General features: G+C 39.7%; 1 protein-coding gene across 8 annotated transcripts in view; it reads left to right on the top strand.

Moving 5' to 3' along the window:
• The window catches only part of diaph2 (diaphanous-related formin 2), a 364,160-nt gene that overhangs the window by 193,599 nt on the left and 147,226 nt on the right, over nt 1-23,335 (top strand). For all 8 annotated transcript variants that reach the window (XM_084951486.1, XM_084951520.1, XM_084951494.1 and 5 more), the window contains 2 exons: nt 7,013-7,114; nt 16,911-17,005. In XM_084951486.1, the coding sequence (XP_084807612.1) occupies nt 7,013-7,114; nt 16,911-17,005 (197 nt within the window). The remainder of the gene's footprint in view (nt 1-7,012; nt 7,115-16,910; nt 17,006-23,335) is intronic.

Below are 23,335 nucleotides of genomic sequence, written 5' to 3'. Positions count from 1 at the left end.
ACCATCAGCTAGTGCCTTCCCACCAGCGCCCAAGCGTGTTGGGTCACAACAAAGTGCTTTGGCATAACCAGAGAAAGGTTTCTCAGAACTGATTGGATGTCAGGCTCAATCCATTCACTGCCCCCAGGAGCATGTCTCCATGACCAATTTAAGAGAAAGAGTTGGAGCCTTCCCACACTCCCCTGCCTGTGAGAGAGGCCAATAGTCATTTGTAGATGTGTGCAGATTAACTACACGTGTTAAAAGGCGACACCAAGCCCCAGGTGATTAACAGTGCTCAGAGTTACTGATTCTTTTTCTCAGGGTTTTTGTTTTGTTTTGTTTTTTTTAATTTTATGTAGTTGATGGTAATTTTTTACTGTATGTTTTGAACTGCACCATCATTTCTCCTCCCTGCATAAATATCCTTAGTATATTAGATGAATTATTGACTGTGCTAAACTATGTGGATGCTTCCAGTTTGGATAAGAGTTTAGGTAAATCAAACTGACACCATCTGTCTCTGGATTCATAACATCTTTTGTACTCTTAAATAGATCCTAGATATACCCCCAAATTACAATAATAATACACTACCAGTTAAGATTATAATTATAAATATGTATAACCTTGTTATTCCTGCTTTAACTGACAAAAACTTACAATTTTTATGGGAAATATACACCATTTGCAGAAGTCCAGGGCACTAAGGGAGATCTGTCTTGTCTCAATTGGAAGAGGAGGTGTTTTTCTCCCTGGGCTCTGCTCCAGGCCCAGCTGCATACCTTCCACCGTGGGCTTAGCCTCTCCCTGCATACTGAAAACATTACTGGCCATAGGTCAAAGCGTCACTCTGCAGGACTCATCCTGCATTCTATACACACACCTTTTATTTAGACATCTTGGATAATCAGAACCAGATGCTTTCAGATAGTAGAGCCGATAACTCTAGAGAACTATAGTGAGCTTGAAAACTCATATCGTCATTTATGATTCAGGGTGCGCATACATATTTTCTGGAAGTGTGTTTTGACACAGTGGTGTGCTCACACTAATATTTAACACCCTATCCACGGTTACCATCATCATAATCATTATTAGCCACTTCCCCCACTCCCCGTTATCATTAGGCATGATGATGATTGCATGGTTGAGAGCTACATCTACGTCTCTCTCTCCCACCCAACTGCAGCTTCATTCTCATGGCTAACCTTGAGTTGAAGAGTCTTTCCAAAATAAAATCATCTTCAACGTTTTAGTCATGTCAAGGTTAGAACCTAGCAAAGGAAAAAGGTGCTTGAATTTGTTCTCTTGTTGTTAAGAGATTTGGTTTTCCCAATCCACAGGGAATAATTGATCTAATAAAAAAAGAGTAAAGATGTATATTCATGCAAATGTCACGTGTTAATCGCAGTTTGAGTAAGCTGTTTTAACAATGCTGAGTTTGAATGGGGGATGGGGCTTTTTTGGCGTTTTCATGGTCCAAAAGTGTGTACTCGGGGGGTTGGTATTCACACAGTGGTTTGACTTTGGCTTTGAGAGTGAGACATCTGTGTAGCCTTTGTGTATTAGAGAAACTTAGTCATGGATTTCATTGGTCATATGTTAAGTTTAATTCTTGAGTGTGTGCTCTGTTTTTTTTTTCTGTTTTCTCTAATTAGCAGCTGAAAAGTCTTTACCCTCTCATAAGACATTTAACTGGGCTCCTGCTCATTATAATTTAGTCCACAATTGATAAGACAGCAAGCATGAATTGATGCTACCTTCACTGTATCCATGCCATTCACCCCACCAAAATGTTTTACAGACTCATTGTTTTAAACAGAGATGCTGAACATGAAAGGAATTTGCTGGCTACTTTGTGCTCTATGTACACACCACGCCTCTGTGGAATAGTTTTTTCTGTGACTGAGGCCAGTGACTTTTCCTCAGAATCCATCTCCTTTAGACAAACTGGCAGCTCTCCAGTAGCTCAATCCTCAGTGTGAGTCCCTGAGATGGAGGACAGGGCACATGTTTGCAGGCAGATTGCACATTTGAAGGAATAAATTGCTTTGTAGAGGACCAGACTCCACATTGCCTGTTCCACTCTGTGTTCTTTTGCCTTTAAATATGTTTGTTGAAGACCTGTCATCTGCAGTTTTCTGTTATTTCTTTTCAAGGCCTGCTTATTTTCTGGTGACTGGTGCTGGGGCTCAGCCGGATGGTCTGTGTCCGGAAGTGAACATGTGGTAGTGTTTAGCTTTGTAATGCCCTGGGTTTTATGGACGTCTTGAGGGAGATATCGCATGGAAGGCACCCAGGATAGTGTTTCTGGGCCAGCAAACAGACTGGATATCCAAGTGTTGGAGAACTCTTGTTATCACAGAGTTTCCCAAGGGTATACCTCAGTCCAAGGCCCACAGAGAAGGCTTAACATGGAAGCCAAGTCATCTTTAATAGGCCAAGTCATTTTTTTTTCCTGCTCAAACATTCACGTATTTTGTTCATTAAAACCTCTATCAATTTGGTGACTCCTTTTGGCATGGAGCAAGCTTTAACTCCCCCTCAGTTAATGTAATGTGTTACAATTACAGTCACCAGAGGATTCTCTTCATGTGGTTATGCTGGCGCCAGCAGAATTTCCATGTGTTTTGTTTAAACATGATTTCAAAACATTTCCTCCCCGACAGTCTTCTCAAATCTTTTCAGCCTTGTGAGTTAAGATGTAACAACAAATCCATGTGAATTAAAACTACTTTTCACTGGTACATTTTCCATACTAAACTTGCACAACCCATGTCATGTTAAAAGCATTTGACCCTGTTGTTTGCCTTGGAGAACAATACGGCCCAAGAATAAGCTTCCTGAAAGTTGAGCTTTAGATAGTACAGTAGGGTGCAAATTTCAATAAACGTTTCTTCCTTCTTTCATGAACTGAGTACTCTCGATGAAAAATATATTCCTTACCCAGACCATCGCCCAATTTTACCAAATAGCAATAATTACATGATTATATTAGCTTTTAATTAGAATTCTGTTATCACTACGTTTTCATCTGACTGCCTGACACAGAAATAATGTATCTATGTGATAGGACTCCATTGTACACAGAAGCTAGGAAACCAACAAGCTGCCAAGAAACCTCCAACATTGTTCCCGCCACAAATGGTGCTTCGCTGCATGATTGCTTGAAAGATTCCATTAACAAATATAACTGTGTGCATGAAAGATGTCATTGTTGTCAAAGTATTACATTTTAGCCACTGGGCAAGTAATAAAACACGTCTAAATATTGACACAGAGTTTGATCAGCTGCTGTGGCCCTACACAGTTATGCAGGTTAAGCTTTCTTGGCAGAAAAGGAGTCACACACATTCCCAAAGTTGGATTTTGGTGGAAATAAAAAGTAAAACTTTTGTCAAAATTTAACTTTGTCTCAAGCCATGTGGAGTTTGGAATATTTAGTAACTATCTGACAGCTCCTGTGTTTTGAACACATGTACAGAACTTCTTTATTGTTGCGGCCAACCATCTGGTTATATGCCACCTATAGTCATCCTCCCCACACACCTGGGACTCCAACTAGTGTGGCAGCTTGAATGTGTGCAAGCCCTCCAGGGCCCATCAGTCCACATGCAGTGCCCAGAGGAAACATGTGACATGTGGCATAATTGAGTCAGCCAGCAAATACTGTTGCAGAAATCAGCCTAGTGATGCCCCTACTCAGTGCCCAGTGGGAGAGCTCTGAGCTGTATAGATGGTTTTAGAAAAAAAAATATGCCTGTTTCATATTATAGAGGGCACTGTTTTTATGTTTAATTCGATATAGCACAAGGCCCTTGGGACTAGGGTAAAGACAGCTAAGGCACTGACCAAAATGGCCGGGATCTCCTCGTTGAGAATTTGAGGTACTGAAATGAAAGATTCAAGAGGCCGTGTGGAAAATATGGAGGTTGAAAAGAACACTTTGGTGCCAAAAAGCAGCCTCCTCATGGCTCAGTTTGCTCTCTGTCTATGGGGCATTGTTTCCTCGTATTTTCATTTATTTATTTATTTCCTCCTCCTCAGATCCTTTGTTCGTGCCACATAGGAAATGAAGGATGATTTCTTTGTTGGTTACTGGCCCTGCACTGTATATTGGATTTGTTGTTTTTTAACTCATTAATATTTTTTTTGCGTCTGTTTTCTTTGAGGAATACAGACGTTCTGGCATGACATAAGAGAGATAGATAGATAGATAGATAGATAGATAGATAGATAGATAGATAGATAGATAGATAGATAGATATTCAAAGGAGCTTGCAAAGAAAAGCGTCTGGACTTCTTTCTTAAAGAAGTCCAGACGCTTTTCTTTGCAAGCTCCTTTGACTACGATGACCTGGATGACTGAGAACCTTCACAGACATAGATAGATATTATTAATTATTTTTAGTTACTAGTACACAGTGTACAGTAGTACAGTAAAATAAAAATAATTTAGTTATTTAATTACTTTGTAGAACAGTCATTTATTACTTTTGGCTTTTTCAGTAGTGCTATTGCGTTCTTCCTAATTACTTGTAATTGTTAATAAAGGTACCTTCCTGGCAAAGATTAACCTAAAACACTATCCATTAAAATATTGAAATAAAGTGGGATTTTCTCTTATGACATTAACTTAATTGCAAGTATGTATGAGGGTTGTGCCTTGTGTAAAACACTTAAAACACAGCCACTAATGAATTGGCTAACATCCTCTTCCTAAATGCATTTATGAATTCTCAAGTCCCACGTCTCACCCTTTCTGTTGGCATGTGCACACTCGTGTATTATATTGCAAGTTAAAGTGCTGTGTTCTACAGCCTCCTGAAGGATCATGCTATTATTTTGACAGAAAATCAAACCATAATACTTTGTGTAGCATTTGTATTATAGTTACAGTGTTTTACCAATAGCAAACAACTGCATCCCAAATGTCATGTGCATCCTTGAAAGCACTTGAGTTAGGCAGGTGCCTTTAGCATTCCTTCTCCTGGCTGCCCAGGAGATGTTGCTTCTTTGATTCTTTCTTCAAATATGCAAGCCCGCGCTGAGGGAGCAGATTGTTTGTTCTAGATTTCCTGGGAGACTCCCACCTTGGGCTTAAACTGAGCAGTTGTGATGATTAGCAACAAAGTGTGTTGCCTCTCATAAACCACTGGGGGAGAGCGAAGGATCTAAGGAATCTTCTTTCTCATGTTGCTGCATTTTTATTCTGAAGTCTCTCCTGTACTGTAATTACAGTTTAACAGATTTAGGTGGACACAGGTGTTAAAGTTGTCTGACAGGGCACCTGAATTCCACCACAGAGGCTTATTTTGTATAAATAAAGTAGAATTACATTCAGTATTAGCACATTCTATGTGAAATCTCACAGCCAACTAAGTTATTAGGTACTGGTCTTATTATTTTGGACATTTGATAATTGTGATAGTGCTGTCTACCGTTATGCTATTTTTCCCCAGCTTCAATAACATAGTTGAGACAAACATTAACCTCCTAAGACCCAAACTCTTCCACGACATGCATTTTTAATTTCTCTTTGATATTTGGGCATATTGGTGCCCGATGAATGTAAAAACAAAGAATTACCAGATTTTTTACCTTATTTTTGTTTTTAAGAAAAATAAGAGCTACAAATGAGGATATTCATTTAAAATTTTGATAGAACAGTAGCAGTATAATGTCCTCGTAAGTGGATATCAGGCCCATGTAGAGCAAAATTCAGTATTTTGGTCTAAATAACCCAAAATGTGATGTCCACATATGTGGACGGCAGGTCCTAGAAGGTTAAAATGCTTTGATCATGAGCAGATTTCTTCTTTCTGAAACACATCTGATTATTTAAAGTCCAGCAGGTGATAAATTCATAAAAATAATTCATCATGACATTTAATGAGTTTAGTTTGCCAAACAAAATAGAAAAAAGGATAGCATGTGTATAATTCTGTCCCCTGCAGGCACTCATGTTTTTAGACAAATTCGGTGTTACTGCAGTACTGTTATTGTGGTGTTTCCCCAGTGTGCAGACTCAATAATCTGTCCATTATGAAAACATAGGGTCTCTTCATTCTTAGACAAATTCGTCTATCGTGTTCAGTCACAGACTTAATACCATTTTTTGGGATTTGTGGGGGCTAACACAATTATCTTCCTGGTTCTAGGAAGTTAATAGGCAGGGCCTAAGGGAAGGAGCGGTGCTTATCAACCATCTACCCACTGTCACAATGACAAAAGTGTTGGCACATGCAAATGAAGATAAGAAAGTTGTCTGCAAGACTTTCCTCTGATGCTACAGATGATTATATTGCATATTATGTAGTTCCACTTTCATGTTTAAGGTTGCTAACATCAATCAGTTCTGCCTATCACCAACCTTATATGACATATGTTAAGGACTGCAGAAAGCAATGCATTCAAATCAGTTCCACTGTAGAGTTTCCATGTATTGCTGCTTATGTTTATAAAATGGCAAAACCACGCACATTTGTGAACATTTTTACCTATTGAAGGTTTATTTATTTAATGTAACACATTTAGAATCGGTGTGACTGTTTCTTATATATTCAGTCATTTATTTTAGATTATCACTTTAAATGTAGAATACATCACAGGCTGATCAGTTAGATTACCTGCCAAATGTTTCAGCAGTAGCTGATTTGCTTTTGCCTTTTGTCTAGAGAAAAAAGATGCAGGACCAAAATACTACTTTCCGGGTACTGAAGCAATGGTTTTTAATTGGTTTATGCCATTTGTTGGCATCTAACGCACGTTGTCCTGTACGCTTAACTTTTAATATGCATTGAGATTCTAATGTATGTAAATTAATTATTTTTCTATGTTTTGAGAAATGGTGGAAAAATGTTGTTTATTGTCATTTAATTCTTGCTTTTATATAATGGTGATAGCAGTTAGCTTCAAAATTTAGGTTAAATAATATGCTCTTGTCCCCAAAATGTCTGAGTATTTCTTATGTTATGTATCTATATATCTATATATCTACGTATGTAATATTTCTTTTTTTTTCTTGCAGCAAGAAAAGACCTGAAGGATGAAAGTGAAGAAAAAGTGCCACAATTTAAGAAAAAGGCAAAAGAGCTTCGTATCTTGGATGCCAAGACTGCACAGAATCTTTGTAAGTAGATGCAGTTATTTGTCCTGCAGAAATGAACCATAACCATAACTGAATAGTCTTCCTCAGTAAGGATGGTGTTTTGTTGAGTTTTTTTAATTGGTATGTAGTGTTTTATTTGTGTCCAAGCCTTTTGATTTGTAAAGCACATTTTTGTTAGAACTGAATACTAAAATTACATGTAGGTGTTTAAAATCACTTGTGGCCGTGAGTAGCCACAAGTGTAGGTATATTAAGTCACCTTCCAGGCTTCTTTTTATTTTGCTCTTCAGTTAACATGCAAATGATCTAGAAAAAACAGACAGAACTCCTACTCCTTCTTCTTAAATAGTATGTGTGCTTGTTAGCATATCTGCCTGTCTGAAAGATTTGGTATAATATAGCTCAGAGTGACAATATAGATCATAACACCTCAACAAATATGAATGTCACATGTTAAGATTATGCCAGTCAGTTGGTGCTTGCTTGTGTAGGCTTTCTCTAGGTACTCCGAGACATGTGTGTTAGGCTGTAGGTGTGAATGTGAGTGTGAATGAATTGTATGGCTAGCAATCAATCCAGTGTGTATCCTGCCTTTTGCCCCATAACTCTCAAAATAGGCTCCAGTCCCATGATGAAATACAAGTGGTTAAAAAAATGGATTAATGTTTAGATTGCAGTCCACTCATTTGTTTACATATGTCTTTTACACCATTGTTATTTAAGCAGAAAGGGTGAGAATTGTAAACAAGTGATGACATATTCCATGAATAGAGATGTGATAAATTACTTAAATTTGCTAAATATTGAGCACAAGTTTGAAACACAGAAGCCTGTTTGCTGCATTTGTATGATTCTGTCATTGCACGTCATTGCATCCTTGTATGGGCTGTGACAATGTTGATATGATAGGTGTCACTGCCATCTTTTGTTATATAACAAGCAGATGGGCTTTGAATTTGACAGGAGGCAAAAATAAGAGTGTAGAAAACCTCACCTTCAGGAAGGAAATTGGTTGGAAGCATGTTGTTGTACTCAGTTATGCAGCTCTCCTGAGCCGCGTTGACACATACTACAGCATCATAGATCAAATTCTGTGCGTGGCTCTGAACCATCTAAGTTCCCTTTACAGTTTTGATGTTTAGTAGTTTTGAAGGTCCGGTGACTGAGATATGTAGGTAGTTGGATAGTATGAGTGATTGTAATGTAAATACCATGTTATGTATTGTGGTATAGCAATCATGCGTACCAAATTCTGATCATTTGAACTTATATTAAGCTTAATGTTGGCTTTTGACTTTAGGGTCAGCCCAAATTAGAGAAATTAACTTTTTGATTATTTGAATGTACATATGAACCTTGTTTAAGAATCATGAAAAGCTGAAAGCTAGTAAATTCTTTATTTGAGGAAATTTCAATGAAAAACTAACATATGTTCTTTAACATTCCATATTGTAAATATTTTAAATACAAGAAAGAAGTTGACCAAAGTTAAATTGCTACTTAATGTTTAAGAAAATTGTTCATTACAGTGGCCTGCTATTGTGCTGAATGTATACATCACACCTTGCAATAATGGTCTTAAGACTTATATGGTGTTGCATAGACATTTTTTGAGGGGGTTGCAGTTAATGTATAGAAGCTTTGACATAGTGTAGCCCTAAAATTTTAAACTACATATATATATTTTTTGGGGTTTGTTGTTTGTGTTTGTTTTGGGTTTCTTATTAGGTTTTGTTTTGTTTGTTTATTTTTTCAATTTTATTTAAGCGTGTGTGTGGGTGTGCCTGTGTGTGTGTGTGTGTGTGTGTGTGTGTGTGTATTATCGTATCTGTTCATGTAAGAAAAACTAAAAAATATGTGAGGGGAACAGATTGTATTGTCATTGTAAACTAATGTACACTTATCTCTCAATAAAAATATATTAAAAAAAAACAAAACTACATATATATATATGTATATAGTAGGGGTGCAACGATACACAAAATTCACGGTTTGGTTCGATACTTTGGTGTCACGGTTCGATATTTTTTCGATACAAAAAAATGTTCATGCCTTTTTAATTTGTCATTTATTAAAGTTATAAATATATATTTTAACTCAAAAGTACAGTTTTTAAATTTAATGTTGCTGAAACAACAAAATAATTTAAAAAAAAAAAAATCTATCTGATCGAGAAATCACTCATCTTTGGAAAAGAGAGTTTATTACAGAGAAATGTCTCTTTCCAAAATAAAAGCTATACTATACGCTTCTTCTGGTGTATATTCTCAGCAGCATATTAAACATATCAGGTCCCCATAAGGAGAATCATGTGCTAACGGCTGTCTAAATGACTCGGGTAAAGTTTGTAGCATGCGTGCTTGTTGTTTTTGTCTGCGTCCACTTGTCTTTGCACTAGGATGATGTCGGAGTAAATGTGCAGTCATATTCGTTGTGTCCCCACTAGTGCTGTCAGCGTTAATCTCGTTAAAATGACATTAACGCCATAACGCAGCAAATCTCTGTTGACGAGTTACCGCGGATCACCCCGTCCGTGGGGTTGGACGGCATCAACACATTAACGAGCTAACTGCGCTAACGCACTAGTTCCCACCAATGTAATTGAGCATTGCGTGGCACATCCGACATACTGTTGTACTTTTGTCCATGACGCGCTTACCATCAGGGTCATACTTCACATGAAAACCAAAATAGTTCCAAAGGCCAGATCTGAATGAGGGTGGTTATATTTCGGGTAGCGTTGAGGCAGTTTCCATGTTGCAACGAGCTTAACTTCTGTCTCGCTAGCTTGCGCTGCGCTCAGTGGATCTGCATTCAACTACTCCGCCTAGGCTGCACTGTCGACTCTCAACACAGACAGCATCATCAGAAGAAAAGTTGATAAAATAAATAAAAAATTCTGTATTGTTTGATACATATGCGCACCGAACCGAAAGCACTGTATCGAACGGTTCAATACCGATACATGTATTGTTGCACCCCTAATATATATATATATTGGAGCAGAGGATCGCAAGTTTGATTCCCGCCTGGGGCGTCTGTATCAAGTAGGGGTCCTAAGGCTAGACCCCCTCTGCTAAGCAAGCCAACCGCAGACATGAGCGAGACAGATAAATATGAAGGCATACCGGCTCGGACGTCGCCCGGATCAACAAGGTCCGCGTCAGGTGTTGAGGAACCAGGGCACCCTGACGAGAAGTGGGCTACTGGAACAAGAAGGCATCGGTGGGCAAGAGACGAAAACAGGGCGTTGTTGGAATGCTACTACGCAAGTAACCCTGGCGGAAGGGGTTACATGAATAGGATGAGGGACCTATGGATTCTTCGATACCCAACATCCACAATGACGGCGAAACAACTAGTAGCTCAGTGTTCCAACATTCGAAAGAAGGGACTGCTCTCACAGCTAGAGATTGACGAGGTACAACATAAATGCTACGGCAAGGGGGAGCCAGGACGCCAGATCAGGGGGGAGATATTATCACCCCCACCCGAGATTGGGTACAAAGCCCTAAGTGCGATAGGAGAAGGATCGTTGAGTGCGAGAGGAACTGACCTGAAAGATAGGATCATGGCCAAGCTTGAAACCTGGACCCCCCGTAGCCGGTTACCAAGATTACGTGAAGTACCCGCAGAAGGTCTGCTAGATGATGTTAATGCAGCACTACGGACAATACCTACAGCCACGATTACCGACACTAACAAGCTGATCTACAATACGGCAGCAGTGATCAGTGAGATGCTTGGCTACAAGTTGAACAGCCACAAGGGGCAGTACCCTCCATGGAGAAGGAGGCTAGAGGCTAAGATCAAGAGGTAGCACGGAGGGAGGTTAGCCAACTATCGGAGTTGCAGTTGGCCAGCCGCTTGAAGAGATACACCAGAGAGATAGAAGGCAAGAGAATAAACCAGCTGTTCTCCACGGAACCAGCCAAGGTGTACTCTCAGTGGCAGGGGAACAATATGAGAACAGCACCACCAAGGCTGGAGACGGAGCAATACTGGAAGAGCATATGGGAGAAGGACGCAACCCATAACGGCAATGCTCAGTGGCTGGTGGATCTGAGGGCAGACCACAGCGACCTCCCCGAGCAGGGTCCAGTAACCATCACAGTGGCAGATATCCAAGAAAGGGTCTCCAATATGAAGAGTTGGACAGCACCAGGCCCTGACATGGTTCATGCCTACTGGCTGAAGAAGCTGACTGCACTCCACGAGCGCCTGGCAGCACAAATGAACCAGCTGCTAGTTGACGAGAGACACCCGGAATGGCTAACCGAAGGCCGGACGGTCCTGATCCTCAAGGACCCCCAGAAGGGGCCGGTCCCCTCCAACTACCGACCAATAACCTGCCTCAGCACCACGTGGAAGCTCCTGTCAGGCATCATAGGGGCTAAGATGAACATGGGTCAATACATGAGCGGGGCACAGAAAGGGATGGGCAAGAATACCAGAGGCGCAAAACACCAGCTACTGGCAGACCAAGCAGTCAGCCGAGACTGCAGGACCAGACTGACCAACCTGTGCACTGCCTGGATTGATTACAAGAAGACCTATGACTCAATGCCCCACACCTGGATCCTGGAATGCCTAGAACTATATAAGATCAACAGGACCCTGAGAGCCTTCATCAGGAACTCAATGGGGATGTGGCGGACAACACTAGAGGCCAACTCCAAGCCCATAGCACAAGTCACCGTCAAGTGCGGGATCTACCAAGGAGATGCTCTGTCCCCACTGCTGTTCTGCATAGGCCTTAACCCCCTCAGTGAGATAATTGACAAGACTGGCTACGGATACCGACTACGGAATGGCACAGTTGTCAGCCACCTCCTGTACATGGATGACATCAAGCTGTATGCCAAGAGTGAACGAGACATCGATTCACTGATCCACACTACCAGGATATACAGCAATGACATCGGAATGTCGTTCGGGCTGGAGAAGTGTAGTCGGATGGTAACAAAGAGAGGGAAGGTGGTCAGAACGGAGGGGATCAAACTACCAGAAGGCAACATTGCAGACATAGAGGACAGTTACAAGTACCTGGGGATCCCGCAGGCGAATGGGAACCATGAAGAGGCTGCCAGGAAAGCTGCAACCACCAAGTACCTGCAGAGGGTCAGGCAAGTCCTGAACGGTAAGAACAAGATCCGGGCTATCAACACCTACGCCCTGCCCGTGATCAGGTACCCTGCTGGGGTAATAGGCTGGCCAAAGGAGGAGATAGAAGCCATTGACATCAAGACAAGAAAGCTCCTTACCATGCATGGAGGGTTTCACCCCAAGTCCAGCACCCTGAGGCTGTATGCTAAGCGGAAGGAAGGGGGCTGGGGACTGGTGAGTGTCAGCACCACAGTCCAGGATGAGACAACGAATATCCACGAATACATCATGAAGATGGCCCCAACTGACCAAGTGCTCAGTGAATACCTCAGGCAGCAGAAACCCAAGAAAGTGGAGGAAGGCGAGGAACCATCATGGAAGGACAGGCCCCTGCATGGTATGTACCACTGGCAGATAGAGGAGGTGGCTGATATCCAGAAATCCTGCCAGTGACTGGACAAAGCTGGACTGAAAGACAGTACAGAGGCACTAATCATGGCAGCAGAAGAACAAGCTCTGAGTACAAGATCCATAGAGGCTGGGGTCTATCACACCAGGCAAGACCCCAGGTGCAGGCTGTGTAAAGATGCCTCTGAGACAATCCAGCACATAACAGCAGGGTGCAAGTTGCTAGCAGGCATGAAACGCCATAACCAAGTGGCCGGCATAGTATACAGAAACATCTGTGCCGAATATGGCCTGGAAGTGCCGAGGTCAAAATGGGAGACGCCCCCAAGGGTGGTGGAGAATGACCGAGCTAAGATCCTGTGGGACTTCCAGATACAGACGGACAAAATGGTGGTGGCTAACCAACCGGACATAGTGGTGCTAGACAAACATGAGAAGACGGCCGTAGTGATCGATGTAGCGGTTCCGAATGACAGCAACATCAGGAAGAAGGAACACGAGAAGCTCGAGAAATACCAAGGGCTCAGAGAAGAGCTCGAGAAGATGTGGAGGGTGAAGGTGGTCCCAATGGTAATTGGAGCACTAGGTGCAGTGACTCCCAAACTAGGCGAGTGGCTCCAGCAGATCCCGGGAACAACATCAGAGATCTCTGTCCAGAAGAGCGCAGTCCTAGGAACAGCTAAGATACTGCGCAGGACCCTCAAGCTCCCAGGCCTCTGGTAGAGGACCCTAGCTTGAAGGATTGACCGCCCACAGGGGCGAGTGGGGAATTTTTTTTAAATTTTTTTTATTTTATATATTTATATATGTATATATATATATATATATATATATATATATATATATATGTGTGTGTGTGTGTGTGTGTGTGTGCGTTTGTGACAAAAACATACTTTGGCAAGTATTTGGCCTGCCCTTTGAAAGCAATTCTCACCAGAAGTTGGGTTTAAATCTTGAAAAATATGAACAAGTTGTCATGAAATGGCTGTGTGAAGCAGGCAGGAAAGGACCCAAACGCAGACTCATAGGTGGAATGTGAACTCAAAACACAGCTTTATATGTTGAAAATGGAAAATGATACAAACAATACTGGGAAATAATAAGAACTAAGCACATGAGGAAACACACGGAGAGACACACAGCCATGAGGGAGAGCACCGAGGGAGACGCTGACATAAATACATAGAAAGATAATGAGGGAAGTGAGAACACATAGGGAACACAGCTGACATGAATTAACATGACGCCACACGGGAAGCAAAACAAGACACACCGAACGTGGAAACAGAAGACCTTCGCAATCAAACAGGAAGTGGAGGAGCATGATACAGGAGTGGAGGAAAGGCAGACGAGAGGGAGCGAGGGAACGTGAGGGTGAGAGAGGAGACATGATGGGCTGGGGAAACACAAGAACGGAACACAAGGAGGGAAACAAGATGCAAAGGCTCATAGAAGCACAACACAGACACACATAGGGAGACACAAAGGGCAAAGACACAAGGGGGAACCTAATAATCCAAGAAATAAACAGGGACTAAAAAAAACCTCAAAAAAGAATGGCTAAAACTATAAATGAACCTGAACATAAACCATAACACCAAAATATCACTGGAATACAAGAAACTCAAAATGCTGGGTCAAAAGGACCCAGAACCATGACACAAGTATAAAATAAGTTTACTTTGACAGAAATCTCCTCAGAATATGCTAGCCTGAAACTGAATTTAATAAACTCATAAAGGCATATTTTTAAAAATAAGGCTTACACTATAGTTAGTTAGCTTACTAATAATAATTACAGTGGCTTGTCAAGACAATGTACTACAATTCATATAAATTTTAATCTTATTCAGTATGTCAGGTGCTTCAAGAGTAGTAAATCTCCTACTCAATATACTTCCCCAACTGGAAGTATATTGAGTATATTGAAAAAGTACTCGACACAATACTTTTCTCTCTTTTATCACTTTTCTCTGCAGCTGCTTGTGCACAATGTAGCAGCTGTATAAAAAGAATTAATAAATGGAAAACCTACATAAAATGCATACTTTTTAAATTTAAGATTAGCAAATAAAGCTGGATTACACGGGCAAGAAAATATTAAAATATAAAAAAAGTAAAAAATATATATTTTATATATAATGTTTAAGAATTCATGTATTAAAACGGGATGATATATGTACCAACTGGTTTCTCAGTGAAGAGTTCCTGCAATTCTGCTTAGAACTAGAAACCATTGAAAACCAATTGTTTCCACTTTTTTTCCAAAACCAACAAAAATAATTAATGCACATACAGAATTCCAACGCATTTCAAAAAGTAAACTTGCAGAGCAGCATGCCACCTGTTTTCACTTCCATTGAAGATATTTAAGTTTTGTCTGCTTTTGTCAGAGTCTGGTGTGCTATATTCACTACTGTTTTTTTTACTATACATGCAATTTTAACATCTTCATGTGCACTTTGTCTCTATTCTTGCCGGAGAAGAGAGTTGGGAGATTTAAGTCCAGAGGGACACTTAGAGGTGGGGTCTGCCTAAGTGAGAGAGTGTTGTGAGAGGAGAGATACAAACCCTGCGTTCTTGTATTTCCTGAAAGAGAAAAAGGACTGAAAAAAACTCAGCATAGAGCTACGATACTTAATAAATTTATTAGACCACCTTTCATAAAAACCAAGAAAACACAGATATTTAAAAAATCTGTCAAAAATGAGTTTAAAGCTAAAAATCATATTGTTACTTATTAGACAAACAGAATTCATGTTTATATTGCTCAAATTAATTCATCGAGCATAACGTTCAACTATTCAAACTATTTTTTTTTCTATTCAGGAAAGTAAATAACTGCAATTTGATGCCTTAATAAAAAAAAAAAAATATGTGTTACCCTTTTTTATACTTTTTTTGGAAAAACAGTACATTTCAAAATTCATGGATAACAACAGTAATTATATCACAGCATTAAAAATGTCATGTCGATTAAAGTGCTTCCACATGCTGGCGGATTAACCATTACAGAAACATAAAATGATTTTGATAATTACCAATGCTATTCATTTAGAGCAGCTATGCCATAAACCTTACATTGCGTGGTCTACTACATTTGCTGTTGTATCTCTATAGATATTGTATCACTTATAGTATCACTTCCTATCCCTTTTCAACAGTACAGAAAATGGAACATGAGAATCAGATGTTTGATTCCCATATCAGTAATGCAGTAATGCAAAGCTCCTTTGTATACAAACTAAAACCAAAAATACACCTCAGTGCACCTGGAAAAACACATACATACTAATCCTCATGGGCGAATGTGCAGGTGCAATTTTTTGCTAAATTGTGCACCAAAACGGCATTGTGCTGCTGAATCTCATCAACACACCTACACCTACACCATCACAGGAAATAAGAACCAGGTGCAAGCTGATAGCACCAAATATTGGATTTTCAGCCTGGAACTTTTTTTTTTTTTGCCTTCCCATCTACATTTCCCTCACTTTGAATCTCCAATATGTCCTAGTATCCAATATGTATGACCTTTGAAGGGAGACTCTTAAGAGAACTTACTACTGAATATCCAATGTTGAACTGAGGAAAGGTAGGTATATTAAGTAGTGAAACCAGAAAATGATGCTAGATGTTATGGGACTAAAGCTCTACAACACTATATCATAAATCAAAGTGATAGCAACGGCGTGTTATGCTATAACTGACTTAAATGCAGTAAATACTCTGTATATTAAGTAGCAGTAGACTATGAAGAGCTGAAAAAAGGACGCACTCTTTCTCTGTTGCACGTCTCATACAGACATCAGGTCCCAGTGCTTCAGTAGTTAAGCAGCTGTTGAGTGACTCTCCTCCAACTCATTACCAAACCTCCATGTGTGACTTCCACCTGGATACACCATCAGCTCCACTTTTCAATGTAGCCACCCCACCTGGAGTGTGAAACAGCCATGAGGCTTTGCCCTGAGGCAAATTCACTGGGCACCTTTGTATCCACCCTTACAAAAGCATGTAGCTGTTCACATGACACAAACACTCCTACAGCTAATTAAAAATATTCTCATTATTAGTATTGTTATTATTACATGTCACTGTTTTACTTGTTATTGTTAAATCATGATTTTTTTTTCCTGTCCAGCTTTTGTGACACAGACTATCCAGTCGAAAGGCTTAAAATGCATTAGTTTTTCCAAGTGGAAAGTTAGGTCTGTGGTCATTTTGTGCTGAAATGTCTCTTTGAAGCCTGCAGTCTAATAAAAAAGGGAGAGGAAATGACTCTTTTCTGTCTACATCACAACAGCAATTTTCTTGGGCTCGTTCCGCCTGCCTTATGAAGAGATCCGGGACATTGTGCTCCAGGTAGACGAGGAGAGACTGAGTGAATCACTCATCCAGGTAAGACTGATACTCAGTGTGGTGCGTAAGTACCCCCCTTCCCCCCTTTTTTCCTTTCTTTTTTACCCTTCTCTGTTACTTTGCAGTTTCTAAAAAATGTGTGAACTTTGTGTGTGTGGAGACCTGGTGTGGTCTGTTTTTTTTGCACAAGTCAGTCTTCTCATTTTCATGTGGACCATAGAGACCCACCCTTTATCCTATTACAATGGATGGAGAAGGTGAAGGCTTGGCAAAGTCTCCTCAACTCCACCCCATCTCGTCTTGTCTTTGTTTTAAACCATGATTAATGAGCTTTCTAAAGGCTACTTGTTTTTTTCTATTTTATTTTTCACTGTCTCAAAAAAAACAAAACATTAATTGAAAATAAGGTGGATGCACTTGAGGTGAAGATGCATCACTGTGCAGCCTGAGCCTCAATCTGTACTAACATTTCTTGCACTGTCCTTGTGAGTAAAGCAGCATGTTGGCTTTTATTACTGTTTTATTTCTGCAGTAGGAGGTGTGTACCCTAGGGGTGAGTAGTAAATAGAACATTTGATTTTAGTATAATCTTGGCAGTGATACACTGCTTTCTGTGCATGGGTGTGTACAGAAGTCTTTTTTCCCCCTTTTCTTTACTTGACAACCAGGAGTGGACATTGTTGGCTGCTGATTTCAAGCTTAGGTCCAGAGAAAGGGGGAAAAGTTCTCATTCCCACTAGCTCGAAGGGTGTCCTGTGGTGTCTGGCATTGGGACAGTTGATCTATTGGGTCCTGTGGTTGTGAGGTGGGCTTCTTTGGATTGCGTTTGCTCTGACACATCCTGTAGATGCTCAGTCAGACCTGTATAATCAGTGTCATGTGTTCCTCAAGTCATTCCTGGGCAATGAGCTGGATCACACTGCTTTTGTGTTAAAGTTCTAGTGTGGTCTCAGAATGCAGCTGCGGTGTGGAGGTGGGTGATTACTTGGTTTGCACCAATGTTTACTAAGCGAGCACATGTGCCAACATAACGCCCACATAATTCCCAGGAAAAAACTTCCCCAGTATAGCTGTGCAAAGTAACAATGTGATTAATGTTATTCAATTCACTTGAAAGGTGTCTTAATGTTGCTTCTGGTTGGTATATTGTATATATCAGTATATATTCTTTACCACCAAAACTTACACGATATGTATATCAACTAATGTAAATCCTGCAAAATAAACCCTTAAACTGACTAGGTGAAAGTACAGCCATAGGGTGTGTATGAGATGACACACATCCCTCCTCTTTGGGGGAGGAAAAAGTATGTTAAAGTACTAACACATTGCCAGTACACACAGCACCATATATATATATATAGAAAGTGATGAAGAAATAGTGGCTGAACGTAGCAAAAATACACCAATGAGAAGTATCTTAGGGTTAGTCATATGTAGCCTTTTCAGCATTCAAACAGCTAGAAAGAGGTTTTTTATTGTCCCCATTTACTTTCTCCATTTTACTCTTTATTCAATATGAAGCAGGACAGTGGGGTTTCTAACAAAAAGGCTCAACAGGGCTTAGCAGAATGAGCGTATGACTCAGTAAGAGCATCTGAAAACCAAGCTAATGTCATGAAATCTAGGGGGAGCCAGGGTGACCAACCGGGTTAACTTATTGGTACAGAAGGGGCACACATCTGGCATGTATGTCACTGCTGGTTAAATAATGGTCTGCATGGTCTGAAGTAGAAAGTTCAGGCGGAACAGTTTGGATAGCATCCCAGTTATTAACAATTCTTTCTTCTGTTAATTCACCTGCTGTTATGCTAATGTTATATAATGTCTCTTTTGAATTTGCTTTGAATTGATTAAATTATGATTCTCTTACATTAAAGGTTTACTAGCCTTTATATATGGTGTATAAATAGAATTTGAGTGGGTGACAATGCATACATATTCTATTATTGTGGAATATAAGCTTTTAACTAAATACATAAAATCCAATGCAATTGTTTAATGCATGGATATAACACTGATGCATTCTCATTTTATGAGAATGAAGTTCATTTTAAATATTAAGGTTAAGGTATTAAAAATCGGTTTGAACCCGCAGACAGCTCAAAGTGTATGTCATGTATTGTGTAGTGGTTAAAATGTGAAGCAAGAGGACTTATTAAACTGTGTTTGACTGAAAGCACGATTTGCTGCAAATGGTACATTGCAATAATGTTTGGCAAGAGAGAGAAGCAAAACAAATGCGTAAATTTTTATTTACATGAAAATGTTGCTAATTGTATACTTAGATAACCATCCTACTGAAATATGAATGAGGTGATTATAAAGCAAAAGCGTGCAGAAATGAGCTCGCAAATTAAACGAGGCAGCAAGCAACACATGCCCAACAAATACAATTATAGCTATAGTTGAAACTATGCAGAGGCACTGAAGGGAAGCAAAAAGACTCCCTGCTGGGTGACACAGTCCTGAGTGTGGGCTCCATCTGCACAGTGCTTATCCACATTCATTATGCTGATTAATCATTCCTCACCACCCACTTTCAGCCACACGCCAATCACCATTTATCTCGTGGACGGATGCACACACATAAAATAAAGCAAGGACGCTTTCAAAAGTAAATGAGTAACAACAACAACAACAATAAAAAAATTATTAGTAAACTTTCTTCATCTTATTCTTCATCTTCACCTTCTGCTTCTTGTTCTTCTTAACAAAAGTGTACATGCTATTGGTTTTACACCAGTCATTTACTGTTACTGAACTACAATCAAAATGTGCAATGGAAATTTTTAGCGTTATTTTTTTTTTCATTCAAAAATTGCCACGTTGAAAAATTCATTTGGCAATTAGACAAAGAGTGCCTGTATTTGTGGTGAAGAAGAGGAGACATGAACAATTCCTCCTTTTTAACTGTCTGTGCAGTTTTCGTTATGAAACTAAAATAACCAAGTTCAAATGTCTGTTCAACAATTGGAATTAAACAGATAAGTTTAAAGAATGGTGAAAATGGAAAGAATCAAGGAAGCAAGAGGTGTTCATAATCCATCTAAAACCCTGTAACTCAATCTTATTACCTTCCTTCTCAGTCGACATGTCTAATGTAATGATTTGTCAGCAGAATGTGGCAGTACGCTGGCCTTGAAGTACCCCTACAATGTGTCACCCTGGCAGAGCGGATAGATAGGAGTTGATTGGCTCTCCTTATTCTGCATTAGGGCCCATCAACGCCTCGGAGATGATATACACATCCCTGAATGTTAGCAGACAGTCCTGGATCTCCCCATTCATCCATGCCCTACATGAATACTTGAATCCTTATTTTCATCTCCATGCACCCAGCATGCAAACATAAGTACGGCACATGCAAATGGATAGACGGTGTCAGTTATCCCCTCTGTTTTCTAGTCCCTGTAAAACTGCATTATGCATCATCTAACCAATAAATGCGTGCACAGTCCTCAAACACATGCAAACACACACACACACACGCACACACATTTGCATTCTGTCATGCCCTCTTTCTTTGTCTGTGCTCTTTGTTTGACTACAATAGACATAGTGCTGGTGGTCATTTTTGTAAATCAGGTCAGCTTCATCAAATTTTAAAAGACAGAGTCACCACACTACCATATAGATTATAACAGTGTGGACAATGACAAACAACAATACCAGTTGGCTCAGTGAAAGCAGGTTGAGTCTCAGAAAGCATTGCAAAGGTCTGCTTTTAAAAGAGCTGACATCCTGACAAAGCTATTCATTGCTTTTATTGGTGGCAGGAGAAGCAGCATGGGAAGGGTCCTGTAGACCTTTTTTGTGTGTGAAAGAGTCAGGCACATGTGGGCTTCAGGGCCAGGTTCTATTGTGTTTGCATTTAGTTTTGGCACTGCAAGACTACGAGACCTAAGCAGCACTCTGGCTAAGAACACATCTTCCACACTTGCATTATTTCAATCATGATGTGGATATGTGCCCATGAGCCTACTGTTACTGATTTAAACTGTTGCCTTTGGTGTTTTTATCTGTCCAAAAGTACCCAACAGCCTCTTTGCCCCAGAGGGGGGAAGGCTTAACTGGCATAATGATGGTATTTGGTCCCATGCCCTTACGGTTCATGCCAAAGGAACACAAGGAGGCCAAACAATGCCCAGATTATTAATAAGCACTTGTAAACTTGAATAGTTTATAGTGCAATCAACTGGTACACATGCAGGGAGTTATTAGCTCATAACCTTTCTCTGTTAGCGTACTTGTCACTGGAGAATTGCAAAAGAAGTTAAAGTTGCTGACAATGTTGCCATTATTGTATTAAACATAGTTTGCATTCTCAAAGAGAAACTGTGTCCAAAGGCTTATTTAAATTATTTTTTTACTTACAGTAGGACGGATTAAGTGTTGTTGATTTTTAGGAATTTAGATTAATGCTTAGCAAGGATACTCTCCAAGCACTCTCTCAGCTTGTTCTTTTGTCTTGCCACTTTTTTCCTTATTATTCTTGTACAATGTTTCTGCTGGACTACCTTGCATTCCCTCATTGCTTAATTGGCACATCTTGGGAAATAGTTCTTTGTGATTACAGTTTATAAATTCTTAAGCTGTCTACAATGCATGTATACCCTCTTCTAATGCTCCCCCGGGCAAATATAAGCTTTTTCAGGTCTAATCAGCTTTTCTCCTTCCATCAAGCAAAAACAGCCCGTGGTTCTTCATGCTGTATACATAGTTGGAGATCACAGCCCTTGTGATGTCCAATTATGCTCCATTTCTAATTTAACCATTTCATATTAAAGCGCATCACTACATTGACCTCAGTAGGTGAAAGCAAACATGTAATGATAAAGACTATATTTAAATTAGGCAATTTTAGTCGGGGAATTCATAAATGCAATATGCAATATATGCAGTATTTTGCATCATCATCCTTTGTCTTTTAATAGATATGCTTTTTTAAGGCACTTATCAGGTCGATTGCTGCAGTTATTTTTGAGAACTTGCCTCCACTTTGGGTCCTGGGTATTTCAGTTTCATCTCTTTCTTTAGCCAGTCCAACTCGCTAAATGAAGTTAAAAGATGGCATATGTAGGGGCTTAATCATGCTGCAGAATCAATCTTGGATTCACCAAATTATAAATAAAAGTCTTAAAATTCAGATAATTATTTTTCTCTCTCTATTTTACCCCATCTGCATTGAGAATTAAACTTTAGGCTTCTGGAGAGCAGCTCTTTTCTCAGTCTCTACTAAGAACACACCACGTGATCTAGCTTTTTGAAATGAGGGAGTCATCACTAAATGTTTTAGTACGCCCAGTTTTTGGTGCGTGTGGTAAGCTAACTCTCGTCAGCGGATGATATGGCCCTAGGGGCTTGTTTTGCAGAATATCAGAGTGGCTCCTTAATGTTTAATGTCTGCCAATGTATTTTATATTACCCCATCTTCTTTTCAAAAGGAAAGGCTAATGACTAACACTGCACCGCTGCTATTCATTTGTAATTAGTATTGCCCTATGTTGTGTGCAAATGCACTAGTAAAAATATCAAAGAATTGCATAATAGTGGCCATTCGCTTGCATTTAAACTTAGCATATCCTAATTGAGTCAGTGTATGCATATCACTTTCATTACTCATTGGTTGACATACCAGCGCTTTTAGGTAAATAGTGGGACATTTCTTTATTCTTATTATTCTTATTATTTCTTTATATACCTTGGTTAATTTTTTCCCTTTACCTTTGTTCGATCACATTTATGCATTAATGTGCTTCTCAATGGTATTGTTACATATATTGCACTCAACTCCTGATTTAGCGCAAAAAAAATGAAAATGATTCAATGCTGCAATATCAACAGGAACAGACCAATAGTCTGTATGTATGTATTACACCTTCTTTTTCAAGTACAGCACTTATTTAAATAAATATTTCCCCAGTCTGACCTATTCTGATCCTGCTGTGATATCCTGTACATGAAAACAGGAAAAGCAGTCTCCGCTATCAGTTTATAGCATTTCTTTAGTCCCTGTTTTGCTCATTGCATTGTAGGTTTTTGAAAATATTTTTTCCTTTTCAAAGTGAAAGCAAAGTGTCTAACAGCCCTAAGATAACAGCAGATATCCTGACTTCATGTTTCGTTTGATGGCTTTTTTCTTTTTTCTTTTTTTTGGTATCTTCTATGCCTTACTTCTCTGGGAAAAGAAATGCGCTGATGTGTAATATGTATACATATAAATTTAAATAATTTAGGGTTCTTAATATTTTTCGGATTCTCAAATGGTGATGATTATTTGGCTGTCATTTCATCAATATCAGTTCAATATCAGTTATCAATGAAGACAATTTAAAGTGGCAGGCTGAATAATCGGTCGCTAACTTG

The sequence above is a fragment of the Perissodus microlepis genome, chromosome 2 (assembly GCF_051167445.1).
Source record: "Perissodus microlepis isolate ML-2025 ecotype Zambia chromosome 2, ASM5116744v1, whole genome shotgun sequence".
Lineage (NCBI taxonomy): Eukaryota > Metazoa > Chordata > Actinopteri > Cichliformes > Cichlidae > Perissodus > Perissodus microlepis.
Note: the sequence above shows the minus strand (reverse complement) of the source record. Positions and strands in the feature narration are given on the sequence as shown.